This window comes from Primulina tabacum, chromosome 18 (genome assembly GCF_025594145.1).
Source record: "Primulina tabacum isolate GXHZ01 chromosome 18, ASM2559414v2, whole genome shotgun sequence".
NCBI lineage: Eukaryota > Viridiplantae > Streptophyta > Magnoliopsida > Lamiales > Gesneriaceae > Primulina > Primulina tabacum.
In genome coordinates, this window is record NC_134567.1 from 28910474 (window position 1) to 28931133 (window position 20660).

General features: G+C 32.1%; 2 protein-coding genes and 1 pseudogene across 9 annotated transcripts; 2 read left to right on the forward strand and 1 right to left on the reverse strand.

Annotated features, from left to right (window-relative positions):
- Positions 1-3925: 3925 nt before the first annotated feature.
- Positions 3926-7461, reverse strand: LOC142533043 (metal-nicotianamine transporter YSL1-like). Of its 4 annotated transcripts, none has more exons than XM_075639632.1 (8): positions 7311-7461; positions 6797-7159; positions 6480-6655; positions 6129-6223; positions 5852-5986; positions 5552-5741; positions 5317-5431; positions 3926-5158 (listed from the first exon to the last, which is right to left on the reverse strand). In XM_075639632.1, the coding sequence occupies exons 2-8, from the start codon at positions 7155-7157 to the stop codon at positions 4230-4232; spliced, it is 2001 nt and encodes a 666-aa protein (XP_075495747.1). In that variant the 5' UTR covers positions 7158-7159; positions 7311-7461; the 3' UTR covers positions 3926-4229. The 4 variants fall into 4 exon arrangements, with proteins under 4 accessions (XP_075495747.1, XP_075495748.1, XP_075495749.1 ...); XM_075639633.1 differs by having other exon boundaries at positions 7324-7457; XM_075639634.1 differs by having other exon boundaries at positions 7295-7317.
- Positions 7462-13555: 6094 nt separating this feature from the next.
- Positions 13556-17791, forward strand: LOC142532459 (uncharacterized; annotated as a pseudogene).
- A 146-nt stretch (positions 17792-17937) lies between these two features.
- LOC142533045 (protein yippee-like At4g27745) lies at positions 17938-19789 on the forward strand. 5 transcript variants are annotated; one of them, XM_075639637.1, is made up of 4 exons: positions 17938-18309; positions 18547-18614; positions 18697-18843; positions 19198-19789. In XM_075639637.1, the coding sequence occupies exons 3-4, from the start codon at positions 18751-18753 to the stop codon at positions 19423-19425; spliced, it is 321 nt and encodes a 106-aa protein (XP_075495752.1). In that variant the 5' UTR covers positions 17938-18309; positions 18547-18614; positions 18697-18750; the 3' UTR covers positions 19426-19789. The 5 variants fall into 5 exon arrangements, with proteins under 5 accessions (XP_075495752.1, XP_075495754.1, XP_075495751.1 ...); XM_075639639.1 differs by having other exon boundaries at positions 18715-18843; XM_075639636.1 differs by having other exon boundaries at positions 17938-18231.
- Positions 19790-20660: the final 871 nt, after the last annotated feature.

Here is a 20660-nt window from a genome sequence, read left to right on the forward strand (position 1 = left end):
TTACGATTTTAATATTTTTTCGTCGCACCGATGATGTGATATTATACATGTTAGTATTTCAATTACGACATTTTAAGTGTAGATAGATAAATGTTGATGATGATTAAAGTATTAGTTAAATCAAATATCATTCACATGAATTAAAACCATCAACACATATATTGTAACGTGCACATTCAATCATTAACCGTCTTCCACAAATTGGGCCCAAGCCCAATTTACATCAGCCCATTATGTTTGCTAGGTTTTATATATGCTGTCCGCTGTAGCAGAATTTTAATTCTTTGAAGTACACACTAATATATGCTCACCATTCATCATCTTCGTAATATTCTTATTTAAAATCAATAGGTGTTATGTTTATTGCTTCAAAAAAAAAAAAAAAAATGAAGGTCGATATGTATATTAAAATGTTCGGGTTAGCGCATTTTGATATGCATGGAGGCGTATAATTGTCTAGTCAACGTCGTGGATCGTCTTTAGTTAGATCAATGGATCCGAATGAAGATTTGAAATAAATACTATGATTAAATATTTTAAATATCTTCTTTAATTGGACTCCAGTTTTCATGCATGACTTTATTCTTCCATATTCTTAATTTGCAGAATGCATGAAAACTTAAGCATTTCTTGATATTGTTATTCCATCTGAAATGTGAACAACAGCGCGGATATATAATGCTGATCAAGTTATTTGATTTGCAGTTACACTACAACAGAGGTATTCACAAGTCGGATCATCTTGTCAATCGGTCTAAAATCGAAAACCTTGCCAGCGAGCTGACAATAATTTGATTTGTTGTCTGGTTCATTCTATTCATTTGAAAAATGTAATCACGGGATCGAGCTAATGACAAAATTAAGAACAAATTATCCATCCGAATAAAATGTTTTTATAAAAGTATTTTTCACAACAAAATTATAAAAAAGTTTTAAAAGTTGTTTAAATAAAAAATAAGCGTTTGAATTTTGAACGATTAACATCAGAAAACATCTCTCAATTTTTTTTAAAAAAAACTATTCTTGAAAAACAGTTTTTTAAAATTATCTTGTAAACAAAATTTACAAAATATTATTGAAACACATACTTTTTTTTATATAGTTTTTTACTCATGAAAAAATTATTTATTTTCCATTTCCATTTATCCTGATTAAATTCATTAATACCTCTAGCTCACAGCTAGCTTGCAAGAGACGTAACAATACACATATTCAAAATTAGTTGCTCTCCCTACTTTCGAATTAATGGTTAGTTTTAGAATAATGACGAAGGTTAAATTCATAAATTTTTTTAACTATACAAAGCTGGGAGTAAATTTATTATTTAATATTTACCTGCCATCCAAAAAGAGAAGATGCCTTCGAATGCTTCTCGATTCCACAGCTAATTTGCTCATCAATAATTCATTCTGAAGATCAATGGGAGTCAATTAACATCGAAGGTTTAATACAACAACTGAAAATAGCGAATGTATGGCTAAAATCATTTTCCAGTGATGATAAATATAGGAGAGAAAATAGACTGTCAATGGCAAATGATCATTAAAGCAGCGGCCAACAGAGAATAGAAAGAAACTAATTGAGCAGATTCTTGAATCTATCATTAGCGTAATGATAGATCTAATACGAGGTAATGATGAATAAATCAAATTTGCTACTTTTCTTTCAGCTCAGAGTTTCTATTACATAATTTCAACTGACAGGAAAAGCACAGAAGTCAAATAATTTAATCATTACACCAATCTACAAGCTCTCACGTGCAACCAGCCATCTTAGTTCACCTGAATCAATAAAATAAAATAGAACGGTCAAAGCTAATTTATCTATCCGCTGAATAAGAATCAACCCATCTCATCAATAGAACATCGGATCTTTAAACAGATGCAGTTTGCTAGAATAGACTCAAAAACTAATAAAGAAATGGGAAGCAATTAGTGATTGGGGGGAATGAAGCCTGGTCCGAGGTCATTAACCAAGTTATCGGCCCGGATTCGTGTAGTTAGATGATCAAGATCCGATCTGTCAACAAATAGCAAGTATGGTATCAATCATCTTAACGGCCTCGAGCCAGACAACGTTCCCCTCAAAAGATAAGCCCCCATATTTTTCTGTTCTATGAAACTAAAGATTAGGGTTTGAGAGGCAAATAATGGTGGAAAAAAACTAAAGAATAATAATTATTGAAGACGATATTATGTGGGATGTGTGTGAGTGGGGGGAAGAGGGATCGAGATGATAAATAAGGGATATGGGAATTGGGAGAGGGGTTCATTAAAAAGGACAAACAAAGTCATAAAAGCGAGGTAACAACATGACCTACATCCACAAATCCCATCTCCCCACACTACAGTTTTCTTTTATCTATTTCGAATATTTGTGTTTAATTGTATATGGACAATTTAAGAACATGTGTTCTTCTTCCTTCAGCTTCTTTTGGAAGCAGATCTCATTTAATTCCTCAAGAATGGATGCTTGGAAATGGAACCCTTTATTTATTTTTGAAACATGACCCTTTATTTATTACATATAAAAAAACCGTAAATATAATTTTAATGTTCCTTACATGGATTTAATCTATGCATTGATTATTTGGCTAATGAGTTATATTGATTAATGATATTATTCAATATCACATGTATTATGATTAGATGAGGCTTTAGTACTCTCACCGTCATTTTTAAAACAAATTGAGTGACTTTAATTTCACAAACATTAAGATCTTGTTTTCATTTGTGGAATATATAGGGCTAAAAACAAAAAACTATAAAATATTCTACTCGATTTCACATCAAATTAACAAAATTATTTTATTAGACCAGGTCTTGAATAAAAAATTATTGTCGCCAGCTCTTTCTCATAAAGGGTTTCCCCACTAGACATTTCTTTTTTTTAAAAAAAAAATCTATTTTTTCACAAGAGAAAACGTGTTGGGAACAATTTGTTTGATATATGAGAATGTATTGTGATTGAAAACACAGTATGTGATGTTGTGTATTTTTATACGAGATGATAAGCTGATCATCTCGTTTCATCTTACAACTTTTAACATTTATTTGATATTGTGTGAGGTCTACAAGATAATCAATTATCTTGTATAAAAAGTGAACATGAGAAGATCCAAATCCGATATATGACCATAAAATGTTGCCAAACAGGGAAGACATACGTTGGCCTCGAAGTATAAATCCTCATCACTCGTTTATTTATAAACCTAACTAACTAACTAATGACATTATTAAATGATGTATATAAATTATTATGCATTACGACGTATATCTTTCAAACGAAAACTTGTGAATAAATGGATTGCAAGTTTCAAGATTCTTAAATGAAATTCACAGATGGGGGTTTATGAAAAGGTGAATGGAGTGGTTGAAAAGTGCAAAGGTTGAATTGCCTTTTGTGTCAGCTTTTTCACAACCCAAAGTGTAGACTTTGATAAGAGGGAGATTCTTTGCAATCCAAAATAAATAAACAGACAAACCAGATGAAATGACAAACCTTAATTGGAAAATATAAACTAACTCATCATACTTGATTATATATAGACTGACAAATATGTCTTTTGGAACAATATCATTCCAAGAGCCTTCTAACTCTGAACTTAATGCCTGCACAATGCATATTATTTATTGTATGATATAATACATCCTATTGACAAAAAAAATATTTTAGTTTTAAATTTCTTATGCGTCGTACAAATATCTTGAATGTCGTTGCCTTTAAAAAAAAAATTTTTGGATAATCTCAAACTTGCCTGACACGTTTTGGGCCTTTTCTGCTCCTCCTTGTCATCCGGACCAATGAAAGAGAGACTGCGATATGTGTGAGAGTAAAATTCTTAAGAAAAGCTCAATAAACACAAACATACTGGGGTTCAAGCAGGCTTGAAGTAGTACTTGTTGGTCTAAAATGGAGGTTCGAGGAGGTGTAAGTACCAAGTATTGTTTCAGTTCTCAGATAATCCTGAGAAGATTGGAGAATGATCATCCTTAAAACTGGTTTTAAGTTTACCATCTTCGCATGGAAGAGGACATAACAGAAGAAAAGAAACATAGAAGTTCCAAATCTAACCATGCACACCCTCAACACGTGAGTGTTATTATAACTATTTCTTTTCATGTTTCATGCTACATGCGACGAGTACATTGGGAGAAATAAAACTCTTTTTTTGCTTGTCCTGTTTTTTATACCAACTATCATAATAGTACCACTTGAAGGGATTCCAACTAAGAAGGTATGAACTTCATGCAGATAGGTGGAGTCACCTTAACCAAAGACAAAATCGATGCCGGAAGAATCCAAATTCCTTCCCCACATATCAAACCAGAAGCCACCGCCGGAACCATCATCTCCGCCTTCTTCGAATCCATCTTCTCCCACACAAACACCACCAGACTCCCCAGACACATATCAATGGCAAAATACCCACCAATCAAGAATGGAACCGCCATAGCAGTCGGAAGTGGCATCCATTTCCCTATTCTCTCTGGTAAAAGATCTTTAACCAAATTTACCGTGACAGCGAAAGCAAAGAACCCATAACAGAGCTGCAAGCAATGTTGAGGCAATGCTGAGAAGCCTTGGACACCGATGATAGCCAAGTTTCGGTATATAATAGCATATGGAGCCTTGAATTCTCCATCTGGATTGCCTATATCAAATGCCTTGTAGAATAAGAGGAAAGTCAGAGGTGAAACAATACACCCTAAAGCCGTTCCAATGGCTTGACTAAAAAGCATGGCTCTTGGAGATGTTAGAGTGAGATGGCCAGTTTTGAAATCTTGCATTAGAATACAGGAAACGTTGATAATGGATTTGCACAGTCCACAGGCTGCCAATCCAGCTAAGACTCCGTGCTCTTTTCCGGCTAATGCAGCAATAATGAACAATCCCACTTTCCCGTAATTGTATGCCATGTTGATGTCGGTTAATCCAGCTCCATAGGCATTGCAGAAGGCTAGAGATGGCGCAAAAACATAGGCTACCATAACGTAGTACCATTTGAGTTCGGGGAAAATGAAAGGAATTGAAATGACAGATATTATGGCTAGCATTAGGTAACCCAAGCCGCCTAGCCACAGAGGTATTTTTTCTCCAATGAACATCTCATCTTGCTTTACAGAACTTAAGGCCTTGTCTTCATCAACTTCTCCTACTGCAACAGAAAAAAAAAACTTTGTTTTATGTATCAAATGTAAATTAATAAGAAGAATTGAGATAAATAGAAAATATAAATGTGAAATTTGCATATATTTTGAGACGATTTGAAGGTCTTCAACCTGTCCAGAAACTAAAATCTTAAGAATTAATTACCCGAGTTGAGACTTCTGGTTTTAAGCTTGCTATGAAAATTAACCATTGTAACGCGTAAAATCTTGACAAAATTGTAGAGGCCATCACCTAGAAGGAGAGCAATAGATATGAAAACCTGCCAAGGAATATACATGTAAATTAATGAAATTCAGGGCTCTTGCTTCATCCCTGAATCCAGCAAAAGATTTTAAAAATCTCTAAATTTCTTAGCAGATCAAATCAAGAAAACTCATACCTTGTAGCCATTAAGACTCTTCATGCTGCTTTCTGGTATATTTGCGGGAAACCAATCTCCTTTAAGCCTTGTAATTAGTGGCCACATCATACCATATGAAAGCACAGCTCCAAGAAGTAATGATATATTAACAATGTGAGAACATATCATTCCAGTTCCCACGTAAGTCGTGCTAAAATCAAAGTAAAATCTGAAAAACAAAATGAATAAATATTCAAATTTGATATTATTTACTATAATTTGTTAGCTTCCGAAATTGAAGGAATATATTAAGTTAAAAATTAAAGTGGTCGATCATACGTTTGCCGCCATGCTTGCAATCCGAAGGTAGGGAACTGTGCGAAGCCACATTCATCTTTTCCAGTGTAAAACCACTGAAAGAAAGCCCACAGGAAACTAAAAGAGGATGATTTGAGGAAATTCCTCACCAACTTCCTACAAATTATAATCATTGAAAAACCTGTTGCTTAGGCCGCTAATTATAATGATAAAATATGAATTTGACAAATATATCAAGTTTGAGATTTCAAGAATTAATAAAAGTTGGAAAACTTTTGGATTGAAAATCAATAATTACTTAGCCATTTTGTCTCCACTGCTGTGGAATCCATTAATCAGAATTCCAGTTGCCATGCCACTTGGAAAAGTCAACTTGTAGTCAATTATCAAGATCTGGGGACCAATTAAAAGTCGGATTAAAGATGTATTGAATAATAATTATAATAACAATAACGAATTGAAAAGTATACATCAATAGATCATCCTAAAGTAACAGAGAAAGAAAAGAAGTAGCAGTAACAAAATCTAAAAAAATAAAACTTTTCAAGAACTGATGTACTCTCTAACTTTTGAGCTTCAAAACAAGTTGCAAAAGTTAACTTTGAAGCAAAATCTCAAAAACTAGCACTCATGGATAATAATCACTCACTTTACGGAGAGGAATCAGCACAAAAAGCCCGATGAAACAAACTAAAAAAAGGAAACCAGTCATCCAACCAATCCCCGGTTCCTTAATACTGCTTGCTGTGTTTCCTAAACTATTTAGGCCACCTGATTGCTCAAACGTTTTCTTGTTCATTCCCAACAGATAAGATCCAAACCCACCTGAAATTCAGCGAGAAAAATATAAAAGACGGTAACACGACAACATTTTTCGACTGTCCAGATTCAGTCAGACAGTGAGAGGAAACAAGAACCTAAAAAAAATGTTAACCCCATAAAAAAGAAAATTAAAGCTGTCTCGACCTCCAATTGCAATGCCGTAACATGCAACAACACAAGTCTGAATCAAGGTATTCTCCTGTTTTGTAAAAGGAACCGTGGCGATCCCCATTTTCTGAAGCACTTTGGTCCATGTCCTAATGAAAATGAATGCAAGAAGTGCTGCTGAAACATTGAGGTGAGGTGTTATCCCCGTGGTAAGATTTAACTTCATCGCTATCACACTAAAGATTGATCCGATCAATATGCTTGCAACGATGCCACGAACAGTAATATGTTTATTCCATGGTTGAAGTCTTTTCGGATCCTCGGCTTCATGTTCCAATTCTTCATGCTCCTCCTTTTCAATTTCTTTCATTGAATTTGATCCACTTTCGATATTCATGGCTGAAAGAAAATAAAGATTCTTACTCAACTTCAAAACTCAATACCAAAAAAAGAAAGAAAAGGGAAATTCAATCAAGAATGTGACAAGGAAAATGGTTCTGTAATTTATACAGAATATATATACAATGGAATTACTGTAATCCCGACGTACAATATAGTCTCACCACTTTCACTTCACTTCAAATGATTGACGGGCTTGAATATTAATAATTGAATTATGAAATAAATATCACACGGACATGATTAATTAGTTTGTTTGTAAACAAATGTGAAGCAGAACTTGTGTGGAAATTGGCCAATTAGCGTTTATATATGTCTCATGTGCTACTTGTATGGATCAAAAATGTATATCATCCGTCTTTAGATAAGTCCAGAAAAGTCAAAGCGAAGATTATTAAAAAAAATCAACTGAAAATGTATTTTTCTGAAAATGAGTTACAGAATATATATATATATATATATTATATATATATATATATATTGCATGATGTTTTCGCAAGGTGATATTTTTAAATTGTAAAAGTCGTGTCGTGTAAAAATTCGTTGAAATAAAATCGACGCCAACTCAATATTTTTTTTTAAAAAAAATAGCAAGTCCTAAGATAAACATTCTTTCGTTACATCAAAAAATAAAAGATCGAGTATGTTTATTGTGAGACGATCTCACGAATCTTTATCTGTAAGACGGGTCAACCCTACCATATTCACAATAAAAAATAATACTATTAACATAAAAAGTAATACTTTTTCATGGATGACCCAAATGAGATATATGTACCACAAAATACGACCCGTGAGACCGTCTCACACAATTTTTTGCCAAAATAAAAAACCCTTAATTTAAAAAACAAAACTAAACAAAAAAAATGGAACCTTTTGGCCACAAAAGGGAAAGGCTTGGATTCTAAAGCCAAGTAAACAAAAAACAAAAAAGTTCTCCATCCATCCCAACTTGCAATATATATTATATAAATATATATATATATATATATATATATATATATATATATGCAGTAGTTTAACAAAAAAAAGGAAGAAACAATAACAATAATAGAACATAATACTGTCTGAGACATTTTTAATAATTAGTTCACATGTATATTTGCACTAAAATATTTAAATTTTTACTAACTGAATAACATTTGTTCTTTAGAATTACCGAATTCATATCGGGTTTGAAAATAAAAATAGCAGTTTTCCTCCATCATTTTTGGACAGAATGGTGGCTGTCACATGGCTTCATCACCGTCGTATTTGGACCGAGTGGTGGATGTCACATGGCTTCATCAGAGTCTTAAACATATACACATCATCTCATAATATTTAATCATACTATTTAGTTCTAAAATACTCTAACGATATATTTTCATCAATAGGAAACTTCCCTATTTTCTACGCAATCATCCATTTTCACTTTATACTTTTTCTATATATATAAAATATATATTATAAAAGATACAACTTTTGAAGGTGAAAACTGAGTTAGTACTCTTTGATTTTACACCCTAATCCTAGGGCATATATAATAGATTAGACCTAGCCTGTCGTCAACTTTACGAAAGATTCCATGTCACACTAACACACTTGATGTGTTGATAACCATTGGGTCTACGTGAATTGACGTACGTGGGGTATCTGTTTGTCTTTGGACTCAATATTCTACGCTAGCTACATCGCAAATAATGCTCTCTTACATTTTGTCGACTTGGATTTTGAACTTCGTATATCATTTTATGTATATGCACATATAAAAAATAATAAAAAATTCTTATGATTTATTAGCGTGTTTGATTAATATATAAATATACTCGAGATACAGCATAAACTTTATATAAACAAAAGCTACTGTTTTTGAAAAGAATGCGATTCCTCGACCACTTTCACTTGTAAATATGGTGCACTTAATCTCGACTATGCACGGACATTTTAGTGCCTTGGGATCTAGGGAGAAGTCTTAGAATGGATCGCTCTTCCCAAGATTAAGAAGCCTAAGCTTGGTAACGCTAAATTTCAAGATAACAATTATGACATTTCCTAGTTTAATATCAAAAGATGCTATTGTAAGATTTAACATATATATAGTTACTAATAATACACGCATTGTTCTTGATTTTTTTTTTTATTAAAAAAAAAAAAATCAAGAATCTTACCAATATTTTGAACACACATCCCCGTAACATATAATACCTTGCACTTGGCTACCAAAGTACTGTTTTTTTGCCAATCACACGCCTTCGATCACGTTCCATCCGTTTAATAATCATTTTTGAAACTAATAAAAATAATGCAACTAGATGCGCATTTCTCGTGTCACTTGTTGTTTATTGTTGCGATGGATTTAAAATACACGATTAAAATAGATGTCGTTTGAAATACATCCCTCGAAGACATACTATATATATAATTTGGCTAATCGTATCTTTTAATTTTTTATATAAGCTTAAAATGTACGTTTGCATAAAAGAAATTGTGGCAAAAATTCAAAAAAGTAAAAGAAGGAAAACTCAAGTTCCATGAGTGGTGAATCGAAAAAGAAAAATTCTTCACGAATGCAAGTCATACAATTTCAAACGTAAATACCATATGACTATATTTATTGATATGGTGTGGTCCTTGGATTAGTACGATTCGTCCACTAAGGCTGGTTGAAAAAGCTCCAACCTACAAGCCCCAAGTCAACTCTGGCCGCAACAATCACAAAATTAAAGCCTCCAACTTGCCAATAACCTAACACGAGTACAAATTAAAGGGGGTCGTATTCCAACTAAAAAATAATTAATTTAACATACGATATATTTTTAAAAAATTAATCATAGATTTTTCCCTCCGATGCTTATAATATTAACTTGTGTTTAATTTCGTTAATAAAGTTGCTAGATGTGGTCATTTAGGGTTTATATTTTCGGATAATGATAATGGAGTTGGATATCATTGACTTGTGATAAATGTCTTCTGGTTACGATTGCAGATGAAATAATCCCAAAACCTCGAGTCATGTGGTGGAGATCAGGATGGGTGGCAGGGACCCTTTATTTTTATTCTTATTATAATTAGTTTGCACTCTTTACCGAATCTTACGAGTGCAGTCTCCACCTCTACTTGAGTCGATTAATTCAGATCATCTCTAAGCCTAAATATATTTTGATACAAATTTTACATTGAAACAGTGTGATTTTTGCATCAAATACAACGTCCATTTTCAACTCATTTACTTCAAATCTTACGCCAAAAAGAATATTTTCGAAATATTTCTTTTATTTTACATATATTAATTATTATCTTTTATTTAATATATTTTTTTATTATTAATTGTATTGTTATATTAATTTTTGCATTTATATTAAATTATATTATCAATAAATCAAACTATTCTTTAATTATTAATAATTAGCATAAATAAATAAATATTTTAAAAATCAATAATTATGATTTTTTAATTTTTATGATTAAATATATAATTATTAAAATAATAAAATAAATATGATACTATTATTTAAATAATATTTATAATCTTCAATACAAGTATTTGAAATAAAAAACAAGAAAAATAAAAAATAAAAAGAGCTCTGCGCCAAGTTCAAGAGGAAATGGGGTTCCCTTGGAAGACAAAGTGCAGGGTCGGAGATGCCCTCTTGGAACCTATGCTGCTGCTTTATATTATTTTTTGCATTCCTTTGCCCTATCCTATCTTTTTTTTCTTTTTTTTTTTTTGGTCGGCACTGTGGCACGGAAGAAATAAGAACATGTTATTTATTTATTTATTTATTGATATTTATATATATCCAGGGTACCTGTAACTTTCAACGATGAACACATATTATATATATGTATGGCTTGCTGGTCGTTATATATACTTGCAAGCTTCCAAAGCCTGAAAATGAGTTGACAGAAATTAAAGGAAAGGTAGTCAATCAATCATGATCTTTGAGCCCAAAATGTCCAACTTGGTGGCTTTATGTTACATGACTATCCCATTCCCCTATTCGACTGCTCGAGCATCTTAATTCATTATTTTGATCTGAAAACGCAAGCATAAACTAATATATATATATATATATATACACATATATATATATGTTGCATGAATGCTGGAGATCGACTACTGACTGATCTTGGATTTATGAACCTAACGTTAATAATGAATGGTCCTGTTGATAGCCAATATTTTGATCCAAAAATTTTACCAAAAGAACACTCAAAGAGACCGCCGTTTCCAAAAAAGTGCCGGTTTTTTTATGTTACTTTCTTTTGTGGAAAACAAAAAATAATATTAAGAAAATAAATTTTTTATGGGCCTATACTCAAACCCAAAGTTAACGGGTCCTTCGCATCAAACTTGATAGATTCGTAGACATTTATATTCATGGTATTTTTTATTTTTCATTAACCTATTCAATTATAACAAAAACAAAATAATACACACACATTTTATTACAGGTTTTCAAACAAACATAAAAAAAAAAAAAAAAAAAAAAGAAGCAATTCCATGGAACAACAATTCATAGAACTTTCGCAACATAGTTTTTTAAGGGTAGAGAATTAGGATAAATTTAGGTTTGAGTTTAGGAATTTATCTCCAATTCACCCAAGAATAAATGCATTCTATAAGTTAATTCGATTTAATCGATTTCTTGTACAATAGCAGAAGTTGAGCCGATTTAAATAAATTTTATATTTTAAAAATAAAAGAAAATATCTGAATCAACTGAAATTTTTTCTGAAATAATAACTCGGTTTGATAAGTTATTTCATCCTTTTTAATAGATATTTGTTTCAATTAATTAGCTAGTATAATTATGCTTTAAAATTATTTACTTATTTATGAAGAATAACAATTAAATATTCAAATTTGTATTTAAAAAAATGATATTGCTGATTAGTTATTTAATTTTTTTTATGTCACGCTTTAAATTTGATAAACACACACACACACACACACACACTCTTACAAATAAAATTTCAATATTTATATTAACTTTATTAAATTAGAAATACACAAAAAGTAAATGAATAAAAGTTATGAGTTCCATTATAAAATAAATATAGTTATGAATAATATTAAACTGCAGAAAATAGTACTTTCCTGAATCAATATCAAAAACAATAAAATTATGGAACAAGTTTGATGGCCAAGTGACCAACCGTAACCATGTGGGAAATGTTGTTCGCCAGTCGCCACAATAAATATGGTAAGTTATATGAGCCATGTAAAAATGTTAAGAAGTAATAGTTATTTTTTCTTTTATTTGGGGTTTTTTTTTTTGATAATTATGATAAATCTTAAGGAGTTCAATCATAACCAATTCTAAAAAAAATTGTTATGATTGAATCACGAACATGATACATCGTTCCAAATGAATTATAATAGAGATATTGGTGACATATTAGTTACAAGTCATCACCAACATATTTCTATTGTGTTTGTAACTTTTTTTCGCAACAACTCATATCAGACCGTCTCACGAATCATTTTCATAAGACGAAACTCCTACATGATCTTACCCAACCTGACCTATTAGAAGTAATAATTATTATTTCAAAAAATTTACATTTTACTACATGCATAGAATAGGTCGATACGTCTTACCAAACTATTGTGATCATATCTTAAATGCTAAGAAATGTAACATATGATCAACATAATAAATGTAAAATCCGCATTTTGAATATAGATCAAAACATTATGTAGATAACTCGACAACCTAATTATGACATCTTTCACTTTTGTCTCACTTACTTGACTTTAGTATTTAGTAGGCTTAGTTTTTCTAAAAAGTACTATTATGAGATGATAGCGTGAATTTTTACGAGTTAATTCTATCGATATTTACAATAAAAATAATACTTTTAGCATAAAAAGCAATAATTTTTCATTGATAACTCAAATAAGATATCCGTCTCACAAATTACGACCCGTGAAATCGTCTCACATGAGTTTTTACGTTTTTCAAAAGATATACGGACGAAGTAGAACATCTTGGTAAAAGAAAGTTTTTAAAAATATCAACTTGCAGCATTGTTTGAAAATAAAAGTTATTTCTTAAAAAAAATACGACAGTGTGATTTCCCAAAGAAAATCAGTATTATACTTTTAACATGAATGATCAGAATCACTTTAATTATAATTATTTACATTTAAATTTAGATCGCCCGATGAGTCATCTCCCAATAATTATAAATATAATATTTAAAATAATAACAATAAATATTTAAAAAGAAGGAAAAGATAGTATCATCGTTTCATTTTCTACAGAGGGTTACCCAAATGCTCCAAGTATTTACAACAACATTGCTCTTCAAGCCATTCCGCCTCTTCAGTTCTCCAACTCCATTCCGTGTTCCTCTGTTTCTACTTTCTAATGTCCACCGCCGCCGTGAAACGACTGGGTACCCACAATGGAAGCTTCCACTGGTGACGAAGCCTTCGGTTGCTTCATTATTCGCCTCACCAACAAGTTTTCAGATGCTCAAGTCGTCCGTACGCGTGATTCTCAGGTTAACTTATCTGATACAGCCGCGAACCGCGAAATAAATATTTTTTTGAAGAGTCTAGATTCGTAGGCGATGTGTTTGAACGACGGATTTGCTGCCAAGATATTTTCAACAACGAAATCTACGAAATCTATTCTTGGGTAAATTTTACATTTGCGATTTTGTCATAAATACAACCTACATCTCCAACCCATTTACTCCTGATCTTACGTAGAAAAATATTCTCGAAATATTTCGTTTACTTTACATGTATTAATTATTATATTTTATTTAATATATTTAAATTATAACTAATGTTTTATTATTAATAAATTTAAATAATAATATTTTTCTAATTTGTTTATTTTTTAAATATATTTTTCTTTCTTATCTTTATATTTATATTTATATTTAAATTATGTATTTCAAGTTACAATTGCATTTCAATTATTTTTTTCAATTTAATTATAAATTGTATTGTTATATTAATTTTTTTATTTATATTAAATTATATTAATTAAAAATCATTAAATTAAATTAGTTTTTAAATATTAATAATTAACATAAATAAATAAATATTTTAAAAATCAACAATTATTTTTTAAAAATTTTTATGATTAAATATTTAGTTATTAAAATAATAAAATAAATATTATACTATTATTTTATAATATTTATAATTTTTAATATAAATATTTATAATAAATATATATTTAAAAAATTAAAAACAAAAACAGACACGGCTCCAAATTTGACACAAGCGATCTCCCCTGCGCCAAATTGCACCAAAATAGCGCAGCCTGTTGGAGGATTTAAAGTTGCTTTAATATGTAGCATTTTGGGAAGGAGATAATTGCCAAGGAGCTTCATGTTGACGAAGATCACCCGGACGTGCAACGATTGTTTCTCGCAGTTTATAAAAGCTTCATGGAGGTAGTTAACCTTTTATATTTATGAACCTGTTCTATTATTATCATTTAGATATTCTATTGGGATTGATATAAATTTGTTGGTCATATAAGAAGAACCAGTCTTTTATTATTGCTGTCGCGCAGTTGACTTGTCAAATTCTTGATCTCTATAGAAGATCTAAATTATTCTAAATTGTTCTCGAATTTGTTCTGAAATCCAAGATATCACTTCATCTCTTTTATCTCTTACTTTTCAAAGATTTCCCAGCTTGAATTATAAGTATGTCGAAGTTTATTGCAAAAATAGTTCCATTGTTTCATTTGATTTTAGCTCATCCATATTGTACCCTTTTCAAGTACTTGACTATCCGAATCCTTCTCCTGTTTGTGTTGGGGGTTCCAGGTTTGAAGAGCAAAGAATAACATTATTCCTGCTTTCCTCCAATTCTCGCTTCTGAAGTGTCCTCCTGGATGGATGGAAAGACCTCCAATCCTAGCAATAAGCCCCAGACTTCAATCACAGCCGTGGTCGATCTCTCGTGGAAATCAGAAGTTATCACCTTTTCAAAAACCTTTTTGCATTTCTCTGCCTTTGTATCACAATACCAGTTTATTTCGTAGAATTGGTCCATCTGATCCAAAAGTATATAAAGATAATTCCAAGTCACAGTTATGGTGTCTTGATGAGTGCTTCGAATCTTGGACTTGATGTCGTTCAAGGAATATCGTTGGAATATAACTTTTTCCCTGTCATTTCCTTGAAGACTTGCAAATTTTTCCACAACTGTTTTCCTAATGAGTGTCTAAAATACCGGGATTAACTAAATAAAGGATCCCCTAACTCAAGAAATATAATATTTCTTTAGATATAGGCACTAATGTCAAGAAATGACAATATATTCCAAACATAATCAACTAGCTCTCCAACGTCAAGGATAGCTATATCAAAGATAATTAACATAAATTTATCTTTTTGATGTGATTATGCTGCTATGATTGTAAAAGGATCTACTGCTCAAGCTTGGCATATATTGGTGGAAATTAAATTTCTCCTCTAGTTTTTATGGTTAGAATCATTTTTTTTAGTATGAGAAACTATCCAACAGGAATAACCTGCGTCATTGCTTTTAGCTCAAGACCTTCACGATCAAAAATGTCATTTTTCTGGCTTTGCCTTGATATTTCTTATTGTTTCCTTGTATAATTTTGAGTTATTTAGCATAGCAGTGGTACTACTCATGTATGTTTTTTCTAATGTTGGTAGGCAATTGATGCCATTGGCAATGGAATCAATCAGTATGATACAGACCAGACTCCAAGATATGTGAATAGTACACACTTGTCTTCACGGGTTGAAAAATTAAATTTGGATTGGATTGATCCTGATCAATCAGCTGAAAAGGAAAATGCAACCTTTGATCGTGCAATGGATCTAGCTGGGAGTGAGTTCTTGAATGTAAGCTTTCTCGTGTTGATTTGGATATTGCTGTTATTTCTCCTTTTCAACTAATTTCTCGTGAATTCGATGCTAAATAGATATTAATGTTTTTTATATCGGTTAACTTCATACCTGAAAATGTTTCACTTACGTCCTGGCTGAACCACATTAAAGTGGCTTATGAACTTATGGTTTCAAGTTTAAACTTATTCTAAGATTTTTTTTAAATCAGAGCATCCGCAGTCGTGCATGATCGTGGTTACCTGCTCGATCAATTGTGATGGAATGTCTCGCAGCGAATATTGATCCTAGCGGAGAAATTATGGTCCTGGATAGATTTTGTCCAGTAAGTGCTTTGGTCAAATCTGGGACAATGTAAATATTTTTTCATTTGTAGCTTTGTCAAGAGCAGGCAAACAGCAAGATATTCAGCTTCATACCCATCACCCTATTCTTCATTAATAATGTTTTGTTGATTGTTGTATGTCCATGTTTGTACATCTTAGAGGAGCTCATATTCAAAATGTGTCTCGAAATACAAGTGGTGGACACTTCCTAGTCGTCTTTTAAAAATATTTGAAATGAAGAAACTTTATCTGAGAAACCTGGTACTGAAATTTTTACGTCATTATCATTTCTTGAATCTTGAAAGAACTTGCTCTATGGTATTTCAGTGTCCTGTCTCAAAACATTGTTTTATTACATAATACATTGTGCGTGCATTTTTGTTCTTTACTCTAACTAATCTATCCATTATAGAACTTTTGTTCGTGGTTTTTTGGCTTATCTTATATTCAAAAAAAATTTGTAGTCTAGCTACTATAACCTTGGAATCTTATGTTTCATGCATCAGCTCTACAAAAGCGTCTTCTCTTAGGATTTTTATGATGCTTTAAGAAATGATGATGGTCATGTTTTTTTAAAAATTATTAACAATATTCTCTTTCGATTGCGCTTGCATAATCTCCTTTGCTATTTCTGAATTCAACTCGAACTTCACCTCTTTTTTATTTTCTTGAACAGTGGCAACTTCACCTTTTTGAGTTCGAGCCATCTCTTAAAAATGTTCTTTATAAGGTACTTCTCAAATCTGGCTTTTAAGTTTTTATCCCGTCTTCCGTGATTAATATACTCTCATCCAGTTCTTAAAATTTGTGTCATTTTTTTCACGTTTTCTTTTGGAAATTGTGCTGTTATATTTTTCCTATTCAAAATTGGACGGAAGGATCGATTGTGGCACAAATTTTGTACAAACCCATATCTTTTAATTAATCTCCAGCGATTTGAAAATTGGCTTGTGTAGAATTTTTTTTTTTGTATTCCAATAATTTATATTTGATAAATCTGCTCATTCTAAGGTTAACCGAGTTTAATGCACAGTAAAATGTTTTAGGACGACCGTAGCAAACAATGGCGAGTTCAGGCAGTGGCAATAGCACCCGACAGATTTGAGAGTCGGAAGGCACTTCCTGTACAGCGGCGTGGTTTGAGAGACGACGAACTCTCTAAAAGAATCGGGAATTCCCGGTTGCGTGTTTGTCCATATGAGCGGGTTTATAGGTCTATGGCGAGAGCTGCTTTGAAGCTTTAACCTATGGAATCAACAATCTAGTCACTTCCTAAAAGAATTGGATTACAAGCTGCTTTATTTGGTTTTATTCGTGTAACTTTCCTTGAATTTAAATATTAATCAAAGTATTAGTTGCTAAATTTCATCGAGGCTGGATAATTGCAAGGAGAACCACAAACATTTAAGGGGCATAGTCAACGTACCAATAGCACTGGTTCGGTACCTGTTGCTATGTGCAGCTTTAGTTTCGTGTCCATTACGTTCATCAACTCAACTTTCAATCCTTAAAATTGTGCAAGTTGCAACCAAGTTTATACATATTTGTTTTCCCACCAATTTACTGAAAATATCCGACAATGTTAAAATCCAAAGTAAGTGCCATTATATTATTTTGGGGGAGGAATTTAATTCTATATATTGTGTACCCTTTTTTTCTAATTTTTTTATTTGCAATCAAGCTTGATTTGCACTTCAACTCTGGTGTTCTCTTGCGACACGCAATTATTTAGACTAACATGGAATCCCGGAGTAGAAAGGTTTCTTGATCATTCTTCTTCCATCTATCTAATTTTCAAACTCGACACCCAATATCCCGACACATAAAACTCTGTCGTTTTGCCATATTGCTAAACCCTCTGTAATTAATTCACTCCAGTCTTTTTGCAAGTGGCACGATGATCAGGTTAGTCTGCGCACTAAGGTTTTCTTCAATTTCCGCACAAAGGACGCCTAGATTCTTGAATTTTTCATCTACTTTCTGGTAATGGGTCAGTGATTGTGATGGGTTTTATTTATTTTTTGGGTTCTTTTTGTGGCTTTTTTTTTTTTTTTTTTTTTGCTGTTGAAAGCCTGCTTGGTCTCATATTATTTCCATCCTTTACGATATGATTTCAGAACTGAATTCTTTACAATGACGATTTTGTGGGTTTTTATTCATTTTTCATTGTCTTCTTTCTTCTCTCCTGTTTATATCCTTTTTTGAAATTGTTGTAAACAGATAATAATTGGTGGGATAAAAGAAGATAGCATAAATTGACTTTCTCAGGAGACGAAATAGAAATTAAGGTGAAGTCTCTATCCTATCCATGTTTTCAAATGACTTTGGAATTACCAGGAAAGGATCGATGAGTTCGATCTCAAATTACAGGATCTTGATTTGTAGCAGCTGTTATTGAATCGTGGTGTGAATTTTGAGAATCAAATGGCTGAAATGACTGGTCCGAGGTTGTACAGTTGCTGCAATTGTAGAAATCATATTGCCCTTCATGATGATGTAATCTCTAAAGCATTTCAGGTGATGTTTCAGCTAGTTTTCCTCTGCTTTTTTTCGCTACTAAATTTCTTTCAACTTTCTTGATAGATGTTTTTTTGGCTTTTGGACTGGGAGTGAACTCATGTCATATAAATTTTCGGAAAATTCAATAGGGATTCTTTATCATATGATAAACTTCTCAATTCATTTTGTCACTTGTGCTGCGGTAATTCTATTTTAGTGCAGCAGCTGAGCGAATAATAACAAGGAGTGGCGGTAAGCTAGATTTTGGGATTTTATGTTGCATTTTTATAGATCACTTCTGTTTTAGATTTTAATAGCAAGAAAATTTAGTCAGATGTCGGTCCTTACATGTATTGATGGTACTCATGACAGGGAAGAAACGGTCGAGCATTTCTGTTCTCCCACGCTATGAACATTTCTCTGGGCCCTAAAGAAGATAGGCGGCTGATGACCGGCCTTCATACAGTGGCGGATGTCTTTTGCTCGGACTGTCACGAGGAATTGGGGTGGAAATACGAGAAAGCTTATGAGGAAACTCAGAAGTACAAGGAAGGAAAAATCATTCTAGAAAAGTTGAAAATTGTCAAAGAGAACTGGTAGTCTGTGGTAAAGTTCTTGATGTCTCCATATAAAGTGTACAGCATGATTGTCTTCTTGCCCGTCAAAAGATCATCTCATCTTGATGATGCCCTATTCGTTGTTGGTTCTTTTGCATATGTTCCATGTTCGTTGCATAAAAAGCATGTTCAAAGTTCGGGATTTGTGAATGAATGTCTTACCAATTGATGCATGTATCTATGTTGACATCATAAGAGGATTCTTTCAACGGCGCCGATCTTATATTCTGGTTTATGTCGCAATTGCAAGCTCATTAATGTGTTATTGAAACAATTATTGTTCGTCCATCTCATTTTATAACCATCCTCGTGTTTCTCTGATTCTGTAAGAGTTCAGCCATTCTCGAGCTTAAGTTTATATCGGTTGAATGTGTTTTCCCTTCTGGTTTATGACGACATATACACAACAGAACATGAATTAGAAATTGTCACTGCCAAACTATATCTTTTAAGTTATGATCGACGAGTGGATGTGGTAACATTATGATAACAGCTAATTAAGCAGCAGACCCTCTTAAATCAGTTTCTATTTAAATTCTTTTTCTGAGAATGTCTGTGCTAACAGAAGTTCAACTCAACTTTTATGCAGTACATTGTATAGATGGTTAAAATGACTTGTAAACTAGCGTAGTTGTCAATGCATCATTGGCTGAATTTTTTTAATTTTTTTCCCATGCGGGTCAAGCGTGAACCTGATAGGTTTGAGCTAGTTATGACAATTGGATCTACAGTGGATAATAACACACTTTAGCATCTTATTAATGAGTAGGTCTTTTGTGAGACGGTTTCACGAATCTTTATATGTGAGACGGATCAACCCTACCAATATTCACAATAAAAAGTAATACTCTTAGTATAAAAAAATATTTTTTTATGGATGATCCAAATAAGGTATCCGCCTCATAAAATATGACTCGTGAGATCGTCTCACACAAGTTTTTGTGTCTTATTAATCCCTATTCCATCTGTCCCAAATCAAATGCCCATTTATTCTTTTACAAATATCCATTAAAAAGATCTGTGGACTAAAAATAGAGCATTTGCACTTGAATGGTAGTGTTTTTGGCACTCCTGCCTAATCCACTTTGAGTTGGTATGTTTAAAATGGGCAAATTTATCCTGGAAGAGCTTTTAAATATATCAAAGCAGATATATAATATTCAAGTAATTACTCAATTATCATATGTTTTTATATACATATTTTTTATATTTGTCTTT

Coding starts and splice junctions, on each gene's coding strand:
- LOC142533045 (XM_075639637.1), top strand. CDS start 18,751: ATGGCTGAAATGACTGGTCCGAGGTTGTACAGTTGCTGCAATTGTAGA. Junction 18,844..19,197: donor TAATCTCTAAAGCATTTCAG/GTGATGTTTCAG, acceptor TACTCATGACAG/GGAAGAAACGGTCGAGCATT.
- LOC142533043 (XM_075639632.1), bottom strand. CDS start 7,157: ATGAATATCGAAAGTGGATCAAATTCAATGAAAGAAATTGAAAAGGAG. Junction 5,742..5,851: donor TTGCAAGCATGGCGGCAAAC/GTATGATCGACC, acceptor TTTGTTTTTCAG/ATTTTACTTTGATTTTAGCA. Junction 5,159..5,316: donor AACCAGAAGTCTCAACTCGG/GTAATTAATTCT, acceptor TTTCTGTTGCAG/TAGGAGAAGTTGATGAAGAC.